Source organism: Heterodontus francisci, chromosome 47 (assembly GCF_036365525.1).
Source record: "Heterodontus francisci isolate sHetFra1 chromosome 47, sHetFra1.hap1, whole genome shotgun sequence".
NCBI lineage: Eukaryota > Metazoa > Chordata > Chondrichthyes > Heterodontiformes > Heterodontidae > Heterodontus > Heterodontus francisci.
Window position 1 is genome coordinate 8,902,713 of NC_090417.1, and position 21,130 is coordinate 8,923,842.

Sequence of the window (21,130 nt, forward strand, 5' to 3'; positions counted from 1 at the left end):
GGTACTAGCCTCGAATGTGGATATGTCAGTACTCTAGCAACGAAAACCACAAGAAAACCTGTACTGAAGTTTTTAAAATTTTGAAAAGGATCAATTTGGTTTTCTGCTTCCAATTTCTCGTTTGTCATTACGACCAGGGACTTGAGCCCCTAACTTTCTGTTACCATCAGGTGAGGAGTGGTCACAAGGCTCCCCTCTTGTCTTTCCTCTTATTTGACTGCAACAGGGTTTTATTCCTTTTTAAACAGTGGAATTGCTTACCACTTCAGTGAATGGTACCTTTTACCTTTGTTGTGATTGTAAAAGAACCAATCGGACAGGTTTTCTTGAGTTTAAACAAGAAAGAGGTAAGTTTGTTATATTTAAAAATATAAGCCCGATCCAAATAGAAATAATAAAATTATACTACACCTTCATAAATACACACAGACACGAGAATCACACACACACAAATAGATCTCAGAGTAATGAGGAATAAATATGTGTTGGATTGGAGTCCAGAAAAATTAAAAATAAAACACATTCTGCGGGGACTGGTGACTTTTGTGGTCTTCCTGTTGAATTCGTGTTCCTGAAGTTCTGCGTTGGTAGTTGTTCTTGGAGACAGTTGAGCAGAGGCTTCCTTCTCGGATCTCGCAGCCGCAGCTAGGCTTCGCACGCCCCACCAGGCCTTCTGGAGAGTGAGAGAGAGACAGACAACCCTTCTGGCTTCTGCACAGACTGAGTTTCTGGCTTGTCTGCTTGTCCAAGGGCAACTCCCCGTTTTCAGAGATGGACAGATGGTCACATGATTGTCTCAGTGTATTCTCTGGTACCTTCTAATGAGATTCAAGTTTAGGAATTTCCATCTCTCAAGCCTCATGGTGTTAATGTTTTCCCTTCAAGGGGTTCGCCCTTTCAATGTTAATTTCCCAAGATGGTTTAGAATGTCTTACTAATCAAAGCAATCTCAGGTAGCTCAATCCATAGGGCAAGCCATCGTTTTGGGGACAGGCAAATCAGACAAATGTCTCCACATTTGATGCCTCGGAATGTGCAAGGTTTCCAAATGTAAATGGTGGTGGCCATTCTTAGCTGTGGCACAGTCTTTGTAAAAGTTGTCTGCAATATTCCAGCTTTCCTTTTTTTTAAGTTTACGTGAGTTTACAACCGATGAATTATAAATCCTCATTTGGCATAGCACATTTTCTTGACGTGTGCCATTCTACAGAAAAGTGATAGGTAGAGTCCTTGAGTAGCTGAAGCTCAGACCAGCTGGTCTGATTTCTGACGACTTCGAACCAGAGTGTATGTCACTGCAGCCATGATTTTTGGAGACCCCTCACAGACAAAAGCCTGTAACAGTGACCAGAAAATTGATAAATTCCCAACCTGACTCACACTGGCAAAATGCAAAGTTGGCCAATGCAGTCTACTTCCCTTATTTCAAAGGTCCTTAATTTAAATTGTTTTTGTGAACTTGAATATCTTCTGAACTATAAAGTAATTTCAAATTCACAGGATAACACGGCATAAATCTGGAATGACAGGCTGTTTGCAGCATAGATTAATGGAACTTCCATAAGCAAATGGTTAGCAGGGTTATGGGGAGAAAGCTGGGGGTGTGGGACTAAATTGGACAGCTCTTTCATCAAGCCAGCACAAGCATGACAGGCTAAATGGCCTCTTTTTGTGCTGTAATAGTCTATGAATCTAAATACAGTTCAGAAACAATATTTAAGAACAGTGTGCGGAGATCAGTGTCAGGTCATTTTGAAGTTGGAACTTTAATGTTGAGTGTCAGGGCATGGTATAGCATGAGTGCAAAATAAAACTTTAAAACATGGGGGGATAGTGAAGAGGTATTCTTCTGGCTGTGTAGTCGATGACAAGGTTGACTTAATTTTCTATTGCTTACACTGTAGAGTAAATCAGCAAAGTGTTATTTCAAAAGGAGAGAGTTATCCTTGAACCAACTATTTTGGAGAGAAGGGCTGGGTTCTCCGTAGACATAGCTCGACATAGCTTAGAAATTTTGCAAGATTCAACATCTACAACAATTACTGCAAGTATCAGCTAATAAAGTTGTGCAGATACTGACATATTGTTATATTCAATTTGTTGTTGTTTCAATGTCTCCAAAAGAAAATCTACCCTGGAGTCATACTGTGTCCAAGTCAAATCTAAGGACCCAGATCTGTACATCCTTTATTTAAGACTGCCATTGATGCAATGAGTAAAGCAGCAGGCTAAATTTGCACAGTTCTTACATTACATAACTTGTATTCCCTCAAGGAATTGTATGTTTATGATGACCTCTGCTAGCTCTGCTCTGCTCTTGTTCATAAACACCGTTATGGCATTCACCTCACCCAAAGTCAATATTTATTGAGGTTCTGGAAGCTTTCGTGTTATTGCTGGCATTAATGCCTACCTTTAAATTGATCTGCCATGCCACCAACTCTCAGCCAAAGTCAGAGCAGATGTAATATAGTACATATGTGCCTAGAATTAGTGCATGCCTTTTATAGCAGGGGCTTTAACACTTCCAGTGCTAAAGACTGGCCTCAGTGGGCCTGGTCGCTCCTGGACGTTGACTCAGCGGGGGCTGGTGGCCACAACAGAAAAAAAAATTCCAACTAGACATTTCATATGCATTATAAAATAACTTTAAAAAAACTAACTGCAACTGAGAAACTGAAAGTCAGTTGCACTTTCTATTTTGTTGTCTGTATGACTACAGTCCGCAGAGGGTTAACCACTTCAAGGCTTTAAATTTGACCCCTTCCTATATTTATATAACTTGTATTAGTTTTCTTTTGTGAAAATAAGACACATAACAGTGTGTGGCTACAGGTACACAGACAACACACTGCTGCCCACTTTAAAGCATCATCACATGTCACAATCTCAAAAAATACAATGGCCTCTGCTTGGCATGAAATGCATATACTGCAAAATTATTATTTATAAAACCTGCATGCAGCTATTCAAAGAATGGAATCAGAATTTGCGACACAAAAAAATTACAAATTATTAACAAATGTGGAGAAAGTGAATGCATGTGATGATATCAGTACCAGCAATCAAAACAGCTGTAGCTGCTCTGGCCAAAGTTTCGTGATACGAATAATACAAGGCCCTGTTAATGGTGGTGAGACTCTGTCCAATGATATCTGGAATTAAGCACCCATTAAAGCCACTTCATACCCTCAATCTAGCTTGCAAATGACCAATGAGGTGTTCCAGTTTCTGGAGATACTCCAAATTTGCTCCCAAAGGGAAATACAATGCTTGAATGACCAGGCTCCTGAATCAACAATGGCAACCTACTCAGAAAGCTTCCAGGCTATCTGAATAGCAGCCCCATGCCATACCACAAGTATTGCTGTGAACTGCAGCTCTATTGCTAGTATTGCGCCTGAATAACAGTTCAGACTCCTATTGCTACAGTTATTGCCCCTGAATAGCAAACTAGTTTGGTATTGCTAGTTGTTATGGCCAGGTGAGAAAGAGGTCTAGGGTTCCCTTTTAGCCTTCACCTGGTCTTAGCGTAACAGGGTTTAATTTTAAACACACCGTGTTTTTAGCTCTCCCTTGGTGAATCCTTGTTCACCGCTTTCCAATTATAAGGCAAAGAAACTAGCACAAACGGACTTTCTTAGATTTAAAGAAGAAAAGTTGAAATTTATTAAACTTGAACTCTAATTCGGTTGATGCCTATGATGCGCCCATGCTAGCATGTATACATAATACACACATGTAAACAGAGACAGAAAAGAGAAGAAAAATAAAGTGGAAAAGTTTGAGGCAATATCTGAAGCGTTTTTGTTATGGTTCTTCGAGCTCACTGTAGAGTCCTTGATTTTAGGTAGATCTTGCTTTTCGTTGGGGCCTAGTATTCTTCTTAAACCTTGTTCGCTGTTGGAGACTTTTCTCACTTGGAGTTCATGTGTCTTCAGAGGCTTGTGAGAAAGAGATGGGAGCAGACAGGAGAGATTTTCTCAGTCCAGGAGCAAACAGACACCCTGAATTCAAACTGTACAATTCAGAAAACCCCAGGTGGCCAAGCAGGTTAGTCATGTGACTAACTGGTCTGACAATGTCTTGGATTATATCACCTTCGCAGTCTCTGGAATGCTTCTCTTACACACAATACCTGGTGATCAAGGTCCATTGTGGGTTGAAGACGTCAGGGAATGGTCCTTTGTCCTTCCAATCACCGTCTGTTAATATGCAAATATCTTTTCCAGCCACAGTTGATCCTTTCTTCATTCCAGTAACAGTTTAAAATCAATGTTCATGACAAAATTAATGTGCCTCATTCTTGGTAGGTCGGGGCATCGCATGACATAGTTACTGCCATTGCTACAGATTCCCCCTAAACAGCAATTTATCTCTATTGCTAGTTATTGTCCCAAATGCCAGTTGGTGCTCTATTGCAACATTTATTGCCACGAACTGGCAGCACAGCCCTCTATTTTTCAGTATTGCCCCAATTCGCAGTATGGTGCTCCATTGCTACTTATTGCCGCTGAATTTGCCTCCCACCCAACCGCCACAGTCATTTCAGTTTTCAACATTTATATTTTACTGAATTGTTTTTCTGATGGTTAGTTGGCCAACAACATAGGTTGCATTAGTAATGGTTTCAAGATTTGGCTCTCTGGAGTGTACAGTCCAATTATTAGTTATGTAAAGAATTTAAAAGGTATTTTTAATACTGTTTAATCTATGTAAGATGTTATCTGCCAATTTTGGAACTAACATGGGTAAACAATTTGTTAAAGTAACCCATTCACTTTGTGAAGCTCATGACCTAGGTTCAATTATTTTCACAGAAATATTAAACTGTTCCCTCTGGGTTTTACTGGTACCAGTTGTGATCTCAGTTATTCACATGCACGTCACAGACAAACGTGCCTTTGCAGGCACTACACTGTCATGATAGAGCCAGCATGAGTGGGCACTAGATTGCCTTGACTGAAAATGCATGAGTGGACACTAGAATATCCTGTCAGAGCAGGTATATGAAGGTCATTGACTATCCTGACAAAGTATGTATTTGCAGGTGCTAATGTGTCCGTACGTAGTTTTGATTTGCATCTTCTGTCGCAATTACATGTGTAAGCCTTGAATTATATGCCCGTTATCAAACTGCAAGAGTATTTCATTGCAAATCATATCCTGAATGTGAATAAACCAGTAAGTGGAATATTGGTTGTGTGAAGAAAACACAATATGGCAAATGAGAAATATTAATTCATCAGTTGGAAACTTACACTAAACTTTTAATGGAAAAAATCCAAGTAATCTTTGAAAAAAAACTGACAACCAAGATGGCCACCACAGTTTGCATCTGAAATACCAGGAGATCAAATTGGAAACCCAAGTCTAACAGGAAGCCCAGCCAGGACAATGCTTTGACTAACTGAGTAGATTATCCAGATCACCCTCATTAGCAGGACATTCAAAACCATCTCGAGGCATTCATGAGTGGAGACATCCCTCCAGGGGACAACAGTGACAATACCACCTGCGGGAGGTTTTGGGTTTTAGACTTTGGACCTCATTAAAAACAAACGGAATTGAGAGAACCATGTGACTGTCTCCCCAGGCTATGTAAAACTGGGAGTTTTGTTACAGAAGAGACAAACAGAAACTGAGTGTGCAGCAGCAGAAAAAGCTGTCTGCCTCCCTTTCTGTCTCCAGAAAACATCAAGTTTGAAAACTGTCAGCACCTGTGGACCCTACAAGCCTACAGATTGCTACAGAGACCAGGGGAAAAAAGCCACCTACAAGACTGCCTCCAAGAAAACCCTGAGCCAAAACCCTGAGCCATGTGGGCCAGCCACAAAGTGCGCTTTGACCAGCCAAAGATTTCAAGAATACAACTCCAGCCTGAAGGCCACCGAATCATCCAACCTCAGACGGTGTATTAACTTTTATTTATTCTGGACTTTTATCCAAACAAAAAACCTACTTTCCACTTTGTCATCTATCTGTATGTGCGTGATCCTCATGTGAATGTGTGTGTGAATGTTAGCATATGTTTTATTATTTTACATCGGGTTTTAGCTTGTTGAGCAGAATAAGCTTACCTCTTGTTTAAACTCAAGAAAAACCTGTCCGATTGGTTCTTTCACGATCATATTAAAGGTAAAAGATAAAACACTCACTGAGGTGGTAAGTACAACCACAGTTTAAAAAGGAATAAAGCCTACTGCAGTCAAATAACAGGAAGGGCAAGAGTGGCGACTGTGACCCTCTCCTCACCTGGCCAGAACAGTTGGGATTACCAGAGATTTCTATTATGACTAAGAAATATTCTATTTGGATATGTTTCATAACCCTTCCAATGGCTAGACTGCTCAATAGGAGAATAATTAAGTGAAACCACAACATTTTGCAGTCTTACAAAAGGGCCAGTTCTGTATTCAGACCTCACCAAGCAGATTTGTCATCAGAAGATCTCCTGTATGAATAGTATACAATTATATTAAATTCTTCAATTCATCAATTAACTTCATCTCTTTTTCAGAATGCCCTCCCCTGGGTCTCGAATCCCACAAAATTGCTGATGAACAATTAATATCATCTTCCTTTCTGCGACATGGACTTGGCCCTCACCGTATTCGACTGAACATGCAGGTGAGCGGGCTCTGGTTTGTAGCAAGCATCCACTTTATCACACAATCATAATTCCTTGCTATTATGATTAAAAGTTGTAATTTCTTTTCATTTTCCTACAAAGAGTAACACCACGGCACAATTTATACAAGAAATAAGGTGACAAAGTGGCTTCAGAAAGGCGTCATGTATCCCTAGGCTTGAGAGCATATCCAGGCACTGCTCGTCATCAAAAGTATCAACCTTTCTGACAAACCCACCCATAAGCCCAGCAAACCTAATCAAATTGGTATGATGCATACCAATGGAGTAACAGGCAGAATTAGAGAATTCGGGTAAGGCTCACCAGAGTCACCAGTCCAACCTTCCTTCATCTCATGCCATTCAAGTAACAACCACAATGTTGCTATGAAGGCTTTCACACTGCATTGGGCCTGAGGCACTCACAGGGACTTTAAACACAAAGATAGACAACTTCTCTATCCAAGGTGGAAAATATGATAGCAGTGTGTGCTTTGCAAGGTTCGTAATCATGGGGAGTGCCAGGGTCACATGCTAGCCCTTCCCTGGAAGACTTTAAGTAGAAATATCCTGAATAAGAACAAAGCTCCTAGACATGAGGGCGAGTTAATCTATGCATCTGACCAGTTCCCCACATGTTACTGTTTTACAGTTACTCGGGGTGAAATTGGATATGGAGATGCAAAACACTGCCAAAATGAATTTCTACCGCATTTTGTCTTATTTTGTGTCGTAAAAATTGGAAAACTTCTCCTCTGGAAAGAAAGACTTGCATTTATATCGTGCTTTTCATGACCTCAAAATGCTTTAGAGCAATGAAGTACTTTTGAAGTGAGGTCATAGCAGCCAGTTTGCGCACAGCAAGCTCCCACAAACAGCAATGTGATAATGATAAAATAATCAGTTGTAGTGATGTTGATTGAGAGGTAAACATTGACCAGAACACCGGCGATAAGTCCCCTGCTCTTCTTCGAAACAGTGCGATGGGATCTTTTACTTCCACCTGAAAGAGCAGAGGGGCCTCAGTTTAAAGCCTCAATCAAAAGATGGCACTTCCAACAGTGTAACACTCCCTCAGTACTGCACTGGATGTCAGCCTAGATTTTTGTATTCAGTCTCTGGAGTGGGACTTGAACCCACAGTATTCTGACTCAGAGGCAAGAATGCTACCCACTGGTCCACATTTGACACAAATGTTCTTCCTTTCAACATCATTCTTTCATGTTCAGTGAACTGCTGTTGTATTTTGCATAACCACCATTTATTGTTAGCTTGCGATGGTGACAGTAGTACAATCTGGAAGTGATAAATCCCAGACAGAAAGTAGTTTACATAAAGGGAGTGGAATGTTATTTTTCACTTCTGAGCGCAGATGTCGTCATCATTATTACATCTCCCACCTATTGCTGACGTATTCATCTGCATTCCAGAAAGAAGTATTTTTGACTCTCCAGCACAGTTTTAATTCTGAATATTGTTGGACATTTCCAGTAATCAAGCTGATGTCGACAGAGTACAGTAATAATCTCTAGTTCATACTTCAGGACCACTGCTAAAGGGACTCTGCTGCACAGTTTATGGGCAGGCTGAGAGCCAGGGGACAATCTGCTCAAAAGCTGAGCTCATTGTTTACTTTATGTTGATCCAGAGACTTGATCATTTCGTGTGAACCATTCCAGTAATTTTTACGAGTTTAAAAGTAAATTTAAAAATTTTACAGCAGCAGATTCAATGTGCTGAATTTTAACTTGTAGGAGTGAGTGCATTTGGGAGTGGATGGGAGGTTAAAAGCTGGGAAATTTACAGCACATTTGGAAGCCAGCTCCAACCCTTTAATTTCTGCATTTAAGTGTAGCGTGTTAGGCTACATGCAAGCAACTCCCGCAGGAGAGGCAATTACAGTGATTTTAACATAGCTTTTGCTATTTAACTGTGGGTCCATGGGATTCCTGGAACTCACGAGTGAAAGCAAGGCAAGAACAAAGCAGCAACTAAGGGGGCTGAAGACATGGCAAGGAAATATGCCAATAAGTACTGAAATCTGACATCTGCTTCTTGCCTGACCATGTAAAAGGTTTTGTTCACAGTCTTTGTGCTGAGAGGTTACTTTCTTTACTTTGGAGGTTTGTACATCTGACCTGCACTTTGGAGCTCTGATCTATCAGATCTGTTTGGGTGCCGTTTATGCTGTTTACTTTGAATCTCAGATGAGGACCAAGGTGACCAGCAGCGTCAATATCACCAGCAGACAGAATAGCAACCGAAGGAGTAGAAACATAGAAAATAGGAGCAGGAGTAGGCCATTCGGCCCTTCGGGCCTGCTCTGCCATTCAAAAAAGATCCTGGCTGATCGTCTAATTCAGTACCCAGTTCCGGCTTTCTCCCCATATCCCTTGATCCCTTTGGCATTAATATATCTATCTCCTTCTTGAATATATTTAATGACTTGGCCTCCACTGCCTTCTGCAGTGTAGAATTCCACAGTTTAACCACCCTCTGGGTGAAGAAATTTCTCCTCATCTCGTTTCTAAATGGCATACCCTGTATCCTGAGACTGTGACCCCTGGTTGGACTCCCCAACCATCGGGATCAGCCTCCCTGCACCTAGCCTGTCTAGTCCTGTTAGAATTCTGTCGGTTTCTATGAGATCCCTTCTCATTCTTCTAAGCTCTCGTGAATAATGGCCTAGTTGACCCAATCTCTTCTCATACGTCAATCCTGCCATCCCAGGAATCAGCCTAGTAAATCTTCTTTGCACTCCCTCCAAGGCAAGAACATCCCTCCTCAGATAAGGAAACCAAAACTGCACACAATCCTCCAGTAGGAGCAGCAATACCCTGCTCCTCACAGACCTGCCCTCCACAACATAGAGATGAGCAGAGAGATGCAGCTTTCAGGAAGCCGTACATATAACACAAGGCGTAATGACAGAGGATAAGCTAAATAAAAACAAAAAGTGCTGGAAATACTCAATAGGTCTGGCAGCATCTGTGGAGAGAGCAGCAGAGTTAACGTTTCAGGTCAGTGACCTTTCATCAGAACTAATATTGATTATGAGCCCACTGACCTGAAACGTTAACTCTGCTTTTCTCTCCACACATGCTGCCAGACCTGCTGAGTATTTCCAGCACTTTTTGTTTTTATTTCAGATTTCCAGCATCTGCAGTATTTTGCTTTTATTTCAGAGGATAAGCTTCCTTGACATGCTGGAACACAAGTGTCTCAGGAAGCTCAGGGTCTCACGTCAGGTGGTCGCAGACATATGCAGCATGCTGGAACAAGGCCTGCTTCCAAGTGGAACTGGTGGCCATAATTTACCAGTGGCTGTCACCACCTGCTTCAACTTCTTTGCCTCTGGTTCCCTCTCGGGCTTTGTCTGAGACATATGCAGGATCTTGCAGTCGGCAGCTTTCAAATGCATAAGAAGAGTGACTGATGGTTTGTTTGCCAGGGCAGGCAATAATGTCAACCTTGCACTGATGATGCCAGTCAGAGAGTGTGGACGCTTGGGTTGCAACTATACCTGGCTTCCCACAGGTGCAGGACATCATCGAATGCATCAAAGAAAGGCACCTCCAGCTCACCCAGGAGTATCTGTCATCCGCAAGGGTTTCCACTCCATCCATGTGTAGCTGGTGTAAAATTATGCAGATGTGTGAAAAACGCCTGCACAGTTGCCATTATGCTTTCGTCTACCCTCCTTAATATCTTTGCATCTCGAATTTACCAGCTGGTTGATGATACCTATAAGGAACCCAACCAATGAGGTCCAAGAACGATACAATGAAATTCATATGATAACCAGATGTGTCATTGATTGGGCCCGACCAAATTCACGATCAAACTTTCCAAATTTCACAAGTCACAGCATCTTAAGAATTGTGAATTTCACAATTTCACATATTTAAACCATAAACTTCACAGTGTTACAACAAACCATGAAAATGATCTATTTAAAACAAAAAATAACAAAGGACGTTTCTGGTTTCAAATGGCATTTATTATATACTCAAAAACTATTGTAAAAAGCTGACATAAACAGGTAACATTCTTTACTTCCTGAAGTCAGTGGTTGAATGTGAGCACGGAGCAACCTGCAACTGTGTCTTTCTTTATTCCCTGCCTCTGTGCTGTGAACATCTGTCCTGGTTTAGACACAGCTCTCTCCTCGTCCACACAGTATGTTGGAATTGTCAGACAACTCACATGCATTAATCTGAGACTTCACCGCCTCACAATGTGTAGTAAAAACCTTCGGTAGGTAGTTCTATCATAGTTTATTTACACAAGGCAAGCATCCATCATTTTGCTGATTACATTGAATGAACAACCACAGCTTTGTGTGATCAAGTTTTTCCAATGTTATGTTGGCGCTTGCAAAAGCAGTCTAATTCCATTGTAACCAACTAACAATTTTCTGAGTTCTCTGTCGACTTCTTAAAAAGAGATGAAATCGTTGTTTGTGTTTTTGTGTGTTTGTTTTCCCGCTGTGCAGTGTTGGATGCCCTCTTTCTGCTGCAATGGCTTTTGGACACGAAATGGTGCTGAACTGTTGGCGGCCGTGTGTGATCTCATGAAACATCACAGCTTGTACCAAAAAGTATTCCACAACTGGCATGCAGAATTTGGCTTCCAAATTCTTTCACTCAATGTGCTGCAGTAATGGTTGTAACCATTATTGATTTTCTCATTCTGGCATTCTCACTTGTTTACTAACACTTGAGACTGCTTCCCTCAAAACTGATTGTCTTGCGCTGTGCTCTGCAAACATTGCACAACACTGAAGGAGGAACAAGGCACCAAGCACAGAGACTCTTCAGACATTTCCGAGGAGGAGAAGGCAGAACATGATGTGGCCAAGGCACCAGCAGTTTCACACATTGCTGCCTAAGATGTTCCCTTTATTGTCAGGTTCACTTAGGTTCCATCAGTCTACCCATCTATCAGCCACAAGCAAAAGTCACTCTTCTCTACTCTTCCCACAGCACAAAGAACTCTTGCAAACAATAAGCATCGTGATTGCTCAGCACAGATTCCTGTCTCCCATTAATCACAAGTAAAAAAGCCACTTTCACCAACATCCCACTCCTGGCCCACCCATACTTCCTTGGTAGCAATGAGGTGGAAAACCCTTTTCTGCAGATCACCGGGGTGACGAACAGAAACAGCTACGGTATCACGGATCCTAAGGTGGCATTCATAGTGTGCAAGCCATTGGTGAGGACCTCCATTCATTCATTTGTCACATTTGATGCTCCATGCAAATGGTCACTCTTTCCCTGGGAAAAAAAAATCATCTCGAAGGCCTGCAACATCATGCCACTCATGCTTGAGACAGACTCCTCCAATCTCTCTACAGTGCGGCTGGGACTCCTGTCAGCAGAGTACTCACTTTTTGCTGCTGCTCCAGAAGTATCCTCTTCACCAATGGCCTCTGAGCTTCAACATCTGCTTCTAGCTGTGCAGAGCTTGGAGCATCTTGTGCTCTCCAATGCGACTGATGTCTCTGTCTGCACCATCTGCTCTTGCTCACTTGTGATGTGTAAATCACCAGGTGAAAACTCAACTATATTACTTCCCAGTCTGACCGAAGGGTGAGTACCTTAGCCGGTTGATAGTCTGCATGAGTCCTGTGACAATGCACCCTCAGGGTGAGAGACCTTCTCTGAGCAGTCATCATTGTCCTCCTGCAGCATCTCCTGCTTGAAGGCCCTATAAGGAATTAAAGACAAGAATTAGAATTGTCAAGGTAAGTCTTAAGTGTCTTGCGTGATCATTATGTGCATGATCATATTTCACTTGCTGCTGACATTAAGTCAACATGAGTGAGTGTCGTATGCCATGTGACTGTCTGGTATTTAATTATGTCACTTGGTGGCTGGGAGGCCCTTGTCCCCTATGGTCAAGCGCACCAAGACTCCACTGATGTTCAGTGCTCTTCCTCTGCAGCGGGCAGTTGCGAGATCGCTGGAGAGTCAACTCCAGTTCTCTACCTCTCCCTCGTGTTCTATGCTCTCTTCTGCAAGTAGGAAAGCAGATCTATGAGCAAGTGGAATGGCATTTGTTGAATGGATGGATGGAAAGCATTTGTTAAGGTGACTATGAGGGAGAGGCATGACATTACATAAATATGAGCGTGTCAGTGGTGGATGGACAGATAGGGATGTAAGCAAGTGCAGAGACAGAGGGCAATGGGTGCACTTGCAAAGTAAGTTGGTGTGAGGAGTGATGTGCTGCAGTAGGCTTGAAAAAGCAGAGTAAGGGGCTTGGCTTGATACACACATCAGGATGATGCTGAATGTGCCACTATACTCACCTTTCCTACCCTGCTTAGGTCATTTAAACCGCATTCGGCATTGAATTCATAAGCATGGCATCGTGCTGCTCCTCTACCTCTAGCTGTGTCTTCTTGGCACTGTCAGGCTTCTTCCTACTGTCAGTAGGGAACAGTAGCCCCTGACATCATGTCCAGGGAGGCGTCACTAAAACGGGATGCAGCCTTTGAACATGTGCACGCCGTTCTGTCATTTCAGAGTGTTCTGCTTCCAACTCCAGAATCCATCAAATATTATGTTTGCAAAGTCCATTGAAATACTGGAATTGAAATGGACTCATATGGGTCATCACCACACCTGCCCAAACTCGTTGGTTGGAAAACCAGCAAATAACATGGTAATGCAATGGCTGGCTTAAAAAGCCACTTAGTGAGGCACTGCAATTATAACTGAGTTTACTGGACACCCAGCTCCCAACAATGAATTTAAAATCCAGTCCAATGTCACCAAAGTGTCATATCAATATCTGTCAAAATCTGAACTCTGGTAAAAATCTCTTCTCATGTATTTTACAACAGACAACAATTTCATGGATATTAAGAAGAGAGAATGGGAGGAACAGTAGAGGAGAGATATTCTTAGCTGGTGGATGACAGGGCTGCTTGAGTCAAGAGTGTTGGGAGATGGTCTAAATTGCAATTCAATGAACCTCCAGAAACCGATGATGTAAGGCAAAATATAATAATATCCATCTACCCCGTGTAACATTCTCCGATATACCCTGTATGATTCAATGTAGCATAGTCTGAATTGTTCCACACTTGTGACTGGCATGCTTATGCTAGTTTCACAGCTGTGCTCAGAGAATATCAGAACAATTTCAATATTTTTTATGTTGCTAATTATGAATCAGCTGGTTATGTTCTAAGTTGTCAAGAGCAACCTGACCTCTGGCAGTAACAAACTATTTTAAGGGGTATTCTGCACACTCCTTGAGAAAGTAATTTATCCTTAAAAGAATGAATCTCACAAACATGTAAAACAGTCTTTTATTTTAGAAAACTTTTGCCTTTAACGTCAAACACAAACTGAATTAAATCTCGTAAATTCACTGAATTCTGCAGCCCACATGCAGTGACGATGAATGAGAAGTTTGTCTGAGAAGCCAGTTCTAAACATTTTGCTTTATAATTTTCACATTCTGCACATGTATAGATCTTCATTGTGGAATTAAAAAGAGGTAGAAAGAATACCCAGAGTCTGAAATAACCTCCATGAAGACATGTACAAAGTATTTGTTTAATGACTCTGCCATTTCTTTATTCCTCATTATAATTTCACTTGTATCTTCCTTTAATGGGCCCATGCTTACTTTCACTAATCTCTTCCCATTTACATACCTATAGAAACAATTAAAATTTGTTTTTATGTCTCTTGCTAGTCTGCTCTCTTTTTTCTTTTCTCCTTCATCAATTTCTATGTCCTCCTTTGCTGAATTGTAAAATTCTCCCACTCCTCACTGAAATTACTTCTAACATTTTCCAGGCAGGTGCTGAGGATGAAGATGAAGAAGACTATTTTGATGGGGCCTGGTGTGCTCAGACAGAGGACCAGTCACAGTGGATTGAAGTGGATGCGAGAAAACCGATTGAGTTCAGTGGAGTGATCACCCAGGGCCGGGATTCACTGCTGCAGTATGTTGATAAACCATTCCTCCTATTTTCTAATGGCGAGTTTTATCACCTCATTGTCTGTCCTTCAGCTCGAATGAATGATGCATTTTTGTCCAGGTGAAACAAAATGTTTTTGAGTCTGAGACAAGCAGTTTATACAGGAACTTGTTTTCCAAACTAACTCAGTATCAGCAAGAAGATTGCCAGTGGACAATCATGCTGACAACCTTAATCTTAAGAAAATGCTCATCTGAAAGTTCAAGAAACTCCTGATGGGAGGGAAATAGGCAGTAGTTATAAAGGTATTTGGGATTACTTTTCTCAGGAGTCGGGTAAACATTAGCAAATTTCCAAGAAGGAATGATGTAATAGAAAATAAAGAGAATGTCTAGTTCAGAACCAAGTTTGGAGGTACGCATCTTGAGGACAGTAGGAGGGATACATGAGCATGACAGGAGTTTGATAATACATCACCTTGAAAGTTCTGGCCAAATCCATGATTGTAAGTATGATCTTAGGCATAGCCATTCTCCTGGTGATGTTCTTGCCTGTCCTACTTATCTCTGCTCCAATAGTTTCACAATTCATTAGTCATGTTAGAATATTTTACAATTTCAAATGAATGACTATTGTATGATCTTTCACCTGAGTTTTGTTCTTGGCTATCCAGTTTCCTCTCAAATCACACACTCTATACAATGATTGATACGTTTAAGAGACATCTTGACAAATATATGAATAGGAAGGGAATAGAGGGATATGGGCCCCGGAAGTGCAGAAGGTGTTAGTTTCAGTAGGTATCAAGATCGGTGCAGGCTTGGAGGGCGAATGGCCTGTTCCTGTGCTGTACTGTTCTTTGATAGTTTGCCCTCTATTAGTTCCTTCAGGGCTCTGTCCTCACTGGCACTCTATTGCTTATTCACATCAAATCCCTTTCACTCATCATCCAATCCTATCCAACCTTTTGTTGAAGATTTCATTTTAAATTAATGACTTTCTTTTCTATTTTATGGCCTCAAAGCTCACAACCAGTCAGTGGTTGAATCATATCTAATTGATGTAAATGGTCTTCTCAAAAAAAATGGCATTTTTGTGTTCTTAATACTTCAAACACAGTTTTTTCATAGCCCTCACAAGTCTAACCATCAACTACTGCACTGTAGCTTTGATAGTCCTCCCCTGTGATATCTGCCACTAAGAATGACTAGAGCAGCAAAATCAAGGTGTAACCATCACCTCAGAATTCCTCTCAAGTCACACACCATCCTGACTTGGACTTATATTGTCATTTCTTTAGTGCCACTGGGTCAATATCCTTAAATTCCCTCCCCAACACTATCGTGGGAGTCTCATCAGCACAAAGATTGCAGTGGTTGAAAAGAAGGCCCATCAGCACCTTCTCAGGGGAATGACATTTGGACTAAATATGGCCTTGACAGTATTGCCCAGACCCTGAGAACAAAGTGAATACCCTTTTTCTAACTGTTGACATTTGTGGCTTCACTACCTCTCCTGATCTCAAATGGGAGTTCCAAATCTTCACCATTGCTAAAACTGTCAACAAGAAGTTTGGTTCAGTCTTTCGTGCCAAATTCTTCTTCTAAGTCAGTTCAGGGCTTGAATAATGTTCCCATACTTGGAAAGGCTCTTGGCACCTCTTTTACAATGCTGCTACAAAAAAGCTTCATCATCTAATAGGCAATTCTGTTTTCACCTCCAGCTTCCAACCTCTTTCCTCAATGTATCTTTTCTTGTCACTTTCTATTTTATCAATCAAATTACTGTCATGACACCAAAATTTTCTCTGTTGTTCCTAAGCTCGAAATATACATATCCTGTTGTGTTACATACTTTCCTCCTTTCTGTATTGCCAAAACAAAATTATCAGAATGTCTCCAAAACTCATTCTTTCAGCAGGAGTTTAAAGCTCTGACTCCTTCATTTCTCTCTTCTTAACAATCTTCAGATTTCTAAAAATCCAAGCCTGGCATTACCTAATCACTACTTCCATTCAACCGTGATTATCTCCGATGTTTTTGGCCTTTGCTCTTCATTCTAGTTTCCTAATTTAATAAAGTGTATGCTTCATCTTTCATCGTCAATTGTGTGTTCAAAAATACCTAACATTCAAACCATAGCTGTACTGAATTAGTGCCATCATTCATTATAAAGCATTTGAAAGCCAGCAATCACACAAAGCTCTTGAAACTAACGTCCAAATCTCTTTATTGACAGCAATGACTGGGTGAGCTCGTACTTTGTGCAGTTCAGCAATGACAGTCGTACGTGGATGACATACACAGATGGATATTATGATTGGGTATGTGTCTCAAAAGCTGATAGATATAAGTGAAAATGTATCACACACTGGCAGATGTGAATGGGCACATAATCACACATGGATATAAATGGATAGATATTACACACAGTGCCAAATGTGAGTAGGTATGTATCAGGCATGCTGAATGGACATCACACACCAACAGATAATGGGAATTAATCATACTGCCAGAAGATACCGGACATATATCAAGTACAAGTGGATGGGTATCACCTACTGACAGATGTGACTGGCTGTGTACCAGACAAGTTGACAGTTAAGAGTGGGAATGCATCCAGAAGTTGCAAGATATTACAGGTCATATATCACACAGTTAACAGCTATGATTGGGAAGTGATACATAAGATGACGTATAATAGGTAATGCATCACACAAGACAACAGTTAAGACTGACTTGCTGACATGTGTAGTTTGTTTCATACCCAGACATTTGTCCTAGCAATTCAACATACACCACAATAAATATTTCTTTCAGGCGACAGCAGTTCATGTGGACTTAAATAATACATAAAACAAGTTTACAGGATTCTTCGAAGGCTCTGCCTAATGTGGAACAAAGCCATATGGGGATCAAGGGAATTCCAGGTTCAAACTCTAATCTGGGCTGAGCCAGGGAAATGAATTGGGAATGGAGAGAGTCAGGCTTGGGACTCCTGCACAGTCACAAACCATATAGTCCCACAAATTAAAAATAGCTCTTTGAATGAGTCTCAAAGTAGAAGTACCCCTAGGACTAATCGAGTTTCTGACCTAATAGTCTGCCCAGATATATCAGACTGAGCCCCTTTATGGGCACCTCTATGCTCATTGGTACTTACCAGACATTCAGTTGGTCATTATTAAACTCAAGACCAGAATGCTGACACATCCTGATTGACACCGAGATTTATCTTAGCGATATTTTCTCAATATTACCAATAAAAAGAATATTTAGAATACAACAGCAGTGGCTGTTAATAAATTGATAAGTGATATTTCCCCATTTCTGTAGCTATTTTATGGAAATGTGGATACCGACACACCAGTTCTGAATGAATTCCCAGAAACTGTTGTTGCTCGCTACATACGAATTAATCCACAAACCTGGAATGGAAGCCTGTGCATGAGAATGGAGGTACTCGGCTGTCCAGTGTCAGGTAAGAACTTTCTCTCTCTCACACAAGAAGCAAAAATCTGTACATCTGCAATGTCATGTGTGCACTGCAGTATTTAGACACAAGTGATGCATGTATGTGCACGACAGAAAGTACATACTGCATCTGAATATTTACTGTGTATACTCTGCATTATACACAATATATGTATTTACTTATACTGTAAAATACCTAATGATAAATGTGCTGATGTGTATTCTGTATAGGGTACAAATAACCTACATATTCCAGTGTCAAGATTTATTAATATACAAGTCCACTGGAGTTTTAAAATAACACTCTGGGCATCGCACATTTGCTTTGACGGAAAGATTTTGGGCTGAATTTTACCAGCCCCTCAATGCCGTGGGTCATGGCGGGGGGGCGGGGGGGGTTCCGTAAAATTCTGCAGGGAGAGGTCCACCTCGACCCCTGAAGACGAGAAGGGTCTGCCACATATTACCGGCGGCGGGGGGCCCTCGGTATGACCGCACTCCCCCCCCCACCCCCAACCGCCGGTTGGTAGCGGGACCTTCGTCTAAATATGTAAGTTAACATAAATCAGATGCAAATAAACTGAGCTGCTGGCAGTGGCCGTCACATGCCGATTTTACAGCCACCGATCGCAACTGACGTGCCCTCGGAACTCCATATAGAGTTCCGAGGCAAGACACTGGTGGGGAGCATGTAGGAATTACATTTTCAAGGCAGGAGGGGTGGGGAAGCAGGGAAAACACTTTTTATTTTCTGTGTGGATGGTGGGAAGGGGTTGAAGAACAAATGTTCAAAGGTTGTGGAGGGGGGTGGGGGGGGGAAGTTCGGGTAGGGAATGAAGTAAATTTTGTTAATATCAGGCAATAAAAAGACCATTGGGGGTGTTGGGGAAATGCCTCCATCTCCGAAATATTTATTTTTTAAAAATCACGTCTACAGTACCTTTAAAAATTTAAATCTTTGCTAAGGGCTGAAAGCATTGTCAGGGACGCAGCATGTCATCGGGGGCGGCCGCTCCGCCCCCTCTATTTAAATCAGCCCATGTCGGAAGGCCGCTGCTGTCACAGCACACAGCTGCGGAGTGCGGCCGCTGATAAATTCAGCCCTTCATCTTTCAAATTGTTCCAACACAGTTGCCAGTTCAGATTCTCCAAATTATCGACATCTTCATTTCCACAAGAAGCTAGATAATCACATGAGGGAGAAAGGAATACAGTCATAGAGTCATTTATGGCACTGAAGGATGCCCATCTTGTCCGTGCTGCCTCCCTGTGGACCAATCCTGTCAGTCCCACTCCCCGTTCGATCCCTGTCGCCCTGCAAATTTATTTCCTTCAAGTATCCATCCAATTTCCTTTTGAAATCATTGACTGTCTCCACTTCCACCACCAGGTCATTACCACTCACTGCGGTAAAATGTTTTTCCTCACATTCCCCTGCATTTCTTGCCCAAAACCTTCAATCTCTGTCCCCTAGTCCTTGTTCCATCAGTTAATGGGAATCGTTATTCATTGTCTAATGTTGTAATCTTGTACACCTCTATCAAATTTCCCCTCAACCCCAGCTTTTTCAACACAGAAACATAGGAACAGGAGTAGGACATTCAGCCCATCCAGCCTGCTCCACCATTCAATTAGATTATGGCTGATCATCTACCTTAATACCATGTTATCCCCATATCCCTTGATGTCATTCATATCCAGATATCTATCGATTTCTGTCTTAAACATGTTCAGTGATTGAGCTTCCACAGTCCTCTGGGGTAGAGAATTCCAAAGATTCACCACCTTCTCAGTGAATAAATTCCTCCTCATCTCAGTCTTCAATGGCCTACCCCTTATTCTAGACTCACCAGCCAGGGGAAACATCCTGTCTACATCCACCCTGTCACGCCCTGGAAGAATTTTCTAAGTTTCAATGAGATCACTTCTCATTCTTCGAAACTCAAGAGAATACAGGCCTAGTTTCCTCAATCTCTCCTCATAAGACAATTCCGCCATCCCAGGAATTAGTCAGGTGAACCTTGGTTGCACTTCCTCTATGGCAAATATATCCTTCCTTGGATAATAAGACCAAAACTGCACACAATACTCCAGGAGGGTCTCACCAATCTACACAATTGCAGCAAGACATTTTTACTCCCGTACTCAAATCCCCTCACGATGAAGGCCAACATACCATCTGCCTTCCTAATTGCTTGCTACACCTGCATGCTCTGCCACCTTCAAAGATTGATGCACATGCACCCCCAGGTCGCTCTGTTCCTGCACACTCTTTAGAATGGTGCCTTTAAGTATATAGTGCCTCACCCTACCCCTTCAGCATCACCTCACACTTGTCAGCATTAAATTCCATCTGCCACCTGTCTGCTCATTCTGCTAGCCTATCTTTGTCCTGTTGCAGGCAGTTCATATCATCCTCACTGTTTGCCAGTCCTCCAAGTTTGGTGTCATCGGCAAATTTTGAGATTCTACTCTGTATTCTAAGATCCAAGTCATTTATATATGGCAAAAAAGCGGTAGTCCTAGCATTGACCCTTGGGGAACACCACTGTCTACCATCCTCCGGTCTGAAAAATACATTTACCATGACTCGCTGTTTTCTGTCCTTAAGCCAATTTTTTTTTCAATTAGACACAAACCCTCCTACTCCACGAGACTCAATTTTGTTAACCAGCCTTTTATGTGGTACTTTATCAAATGCTGTCTTAAAATCCAGACAGACAATATCCACTGCATTCCCTTCATTAACCCTTCTCTGTTACTTCATCAAAACAATCGATTTGATTCATCAAGCATGATCTTCCTTTTACAAATCCGTGCTGACTAACCTTAATTAACTCAAACCTCTCCAAGTGTCTGTTGATTTTTTTCCTTGATTGTTGGTTTCGAAAACCTGACCTACCACCGATGTTAAACTAACTGGCCTGCAGTTGCTAGGACTGTCCTTCCACCCCTTCTTGAATAAGGATGTCACATTTGCAATTCTCCAATCCACTGGCACCTCCCCCATATTGAGGCAAGAATGGAAGATTATGGCAAGCCCTTCCACTATCTCCACCCCCACATCTTTTAGCAACCTGGG

General features: G+C 41.7%; 1 protein-coding gene across 1 annotated transcript in view; it reads left to right on the plus strand.

The window, feature by feature from the left end:
* The window catches only part of aebp1b (AE binding protein 1b), a 74,463-nt gene that overhangs the window by 35,676 nt on the left and 17,657 nt on the right, over window positions 1–21,130 (plus strand). The window contains exons 9-12 of the mRNA XM_068023095.1: window positions 6,521–6,630; window positions 14,451–14,599; window positions 16,814–16,898; window positions 17,911–18,055. Of these exons, the coding sequence (XP_067879196.1) occupies window positions 6,521–6,630; window positions 14,451–14,599; window positions 16,814–16,898; window positions 17,911–18,055 (489 nt within the window). The remainder of the gene's footprint in view (window positions 1–6,520; window positions 6,631–14,450; window positions 14,600–16,813; window positions 16,899–17,910; window positions 18,056–21,130) is intronic.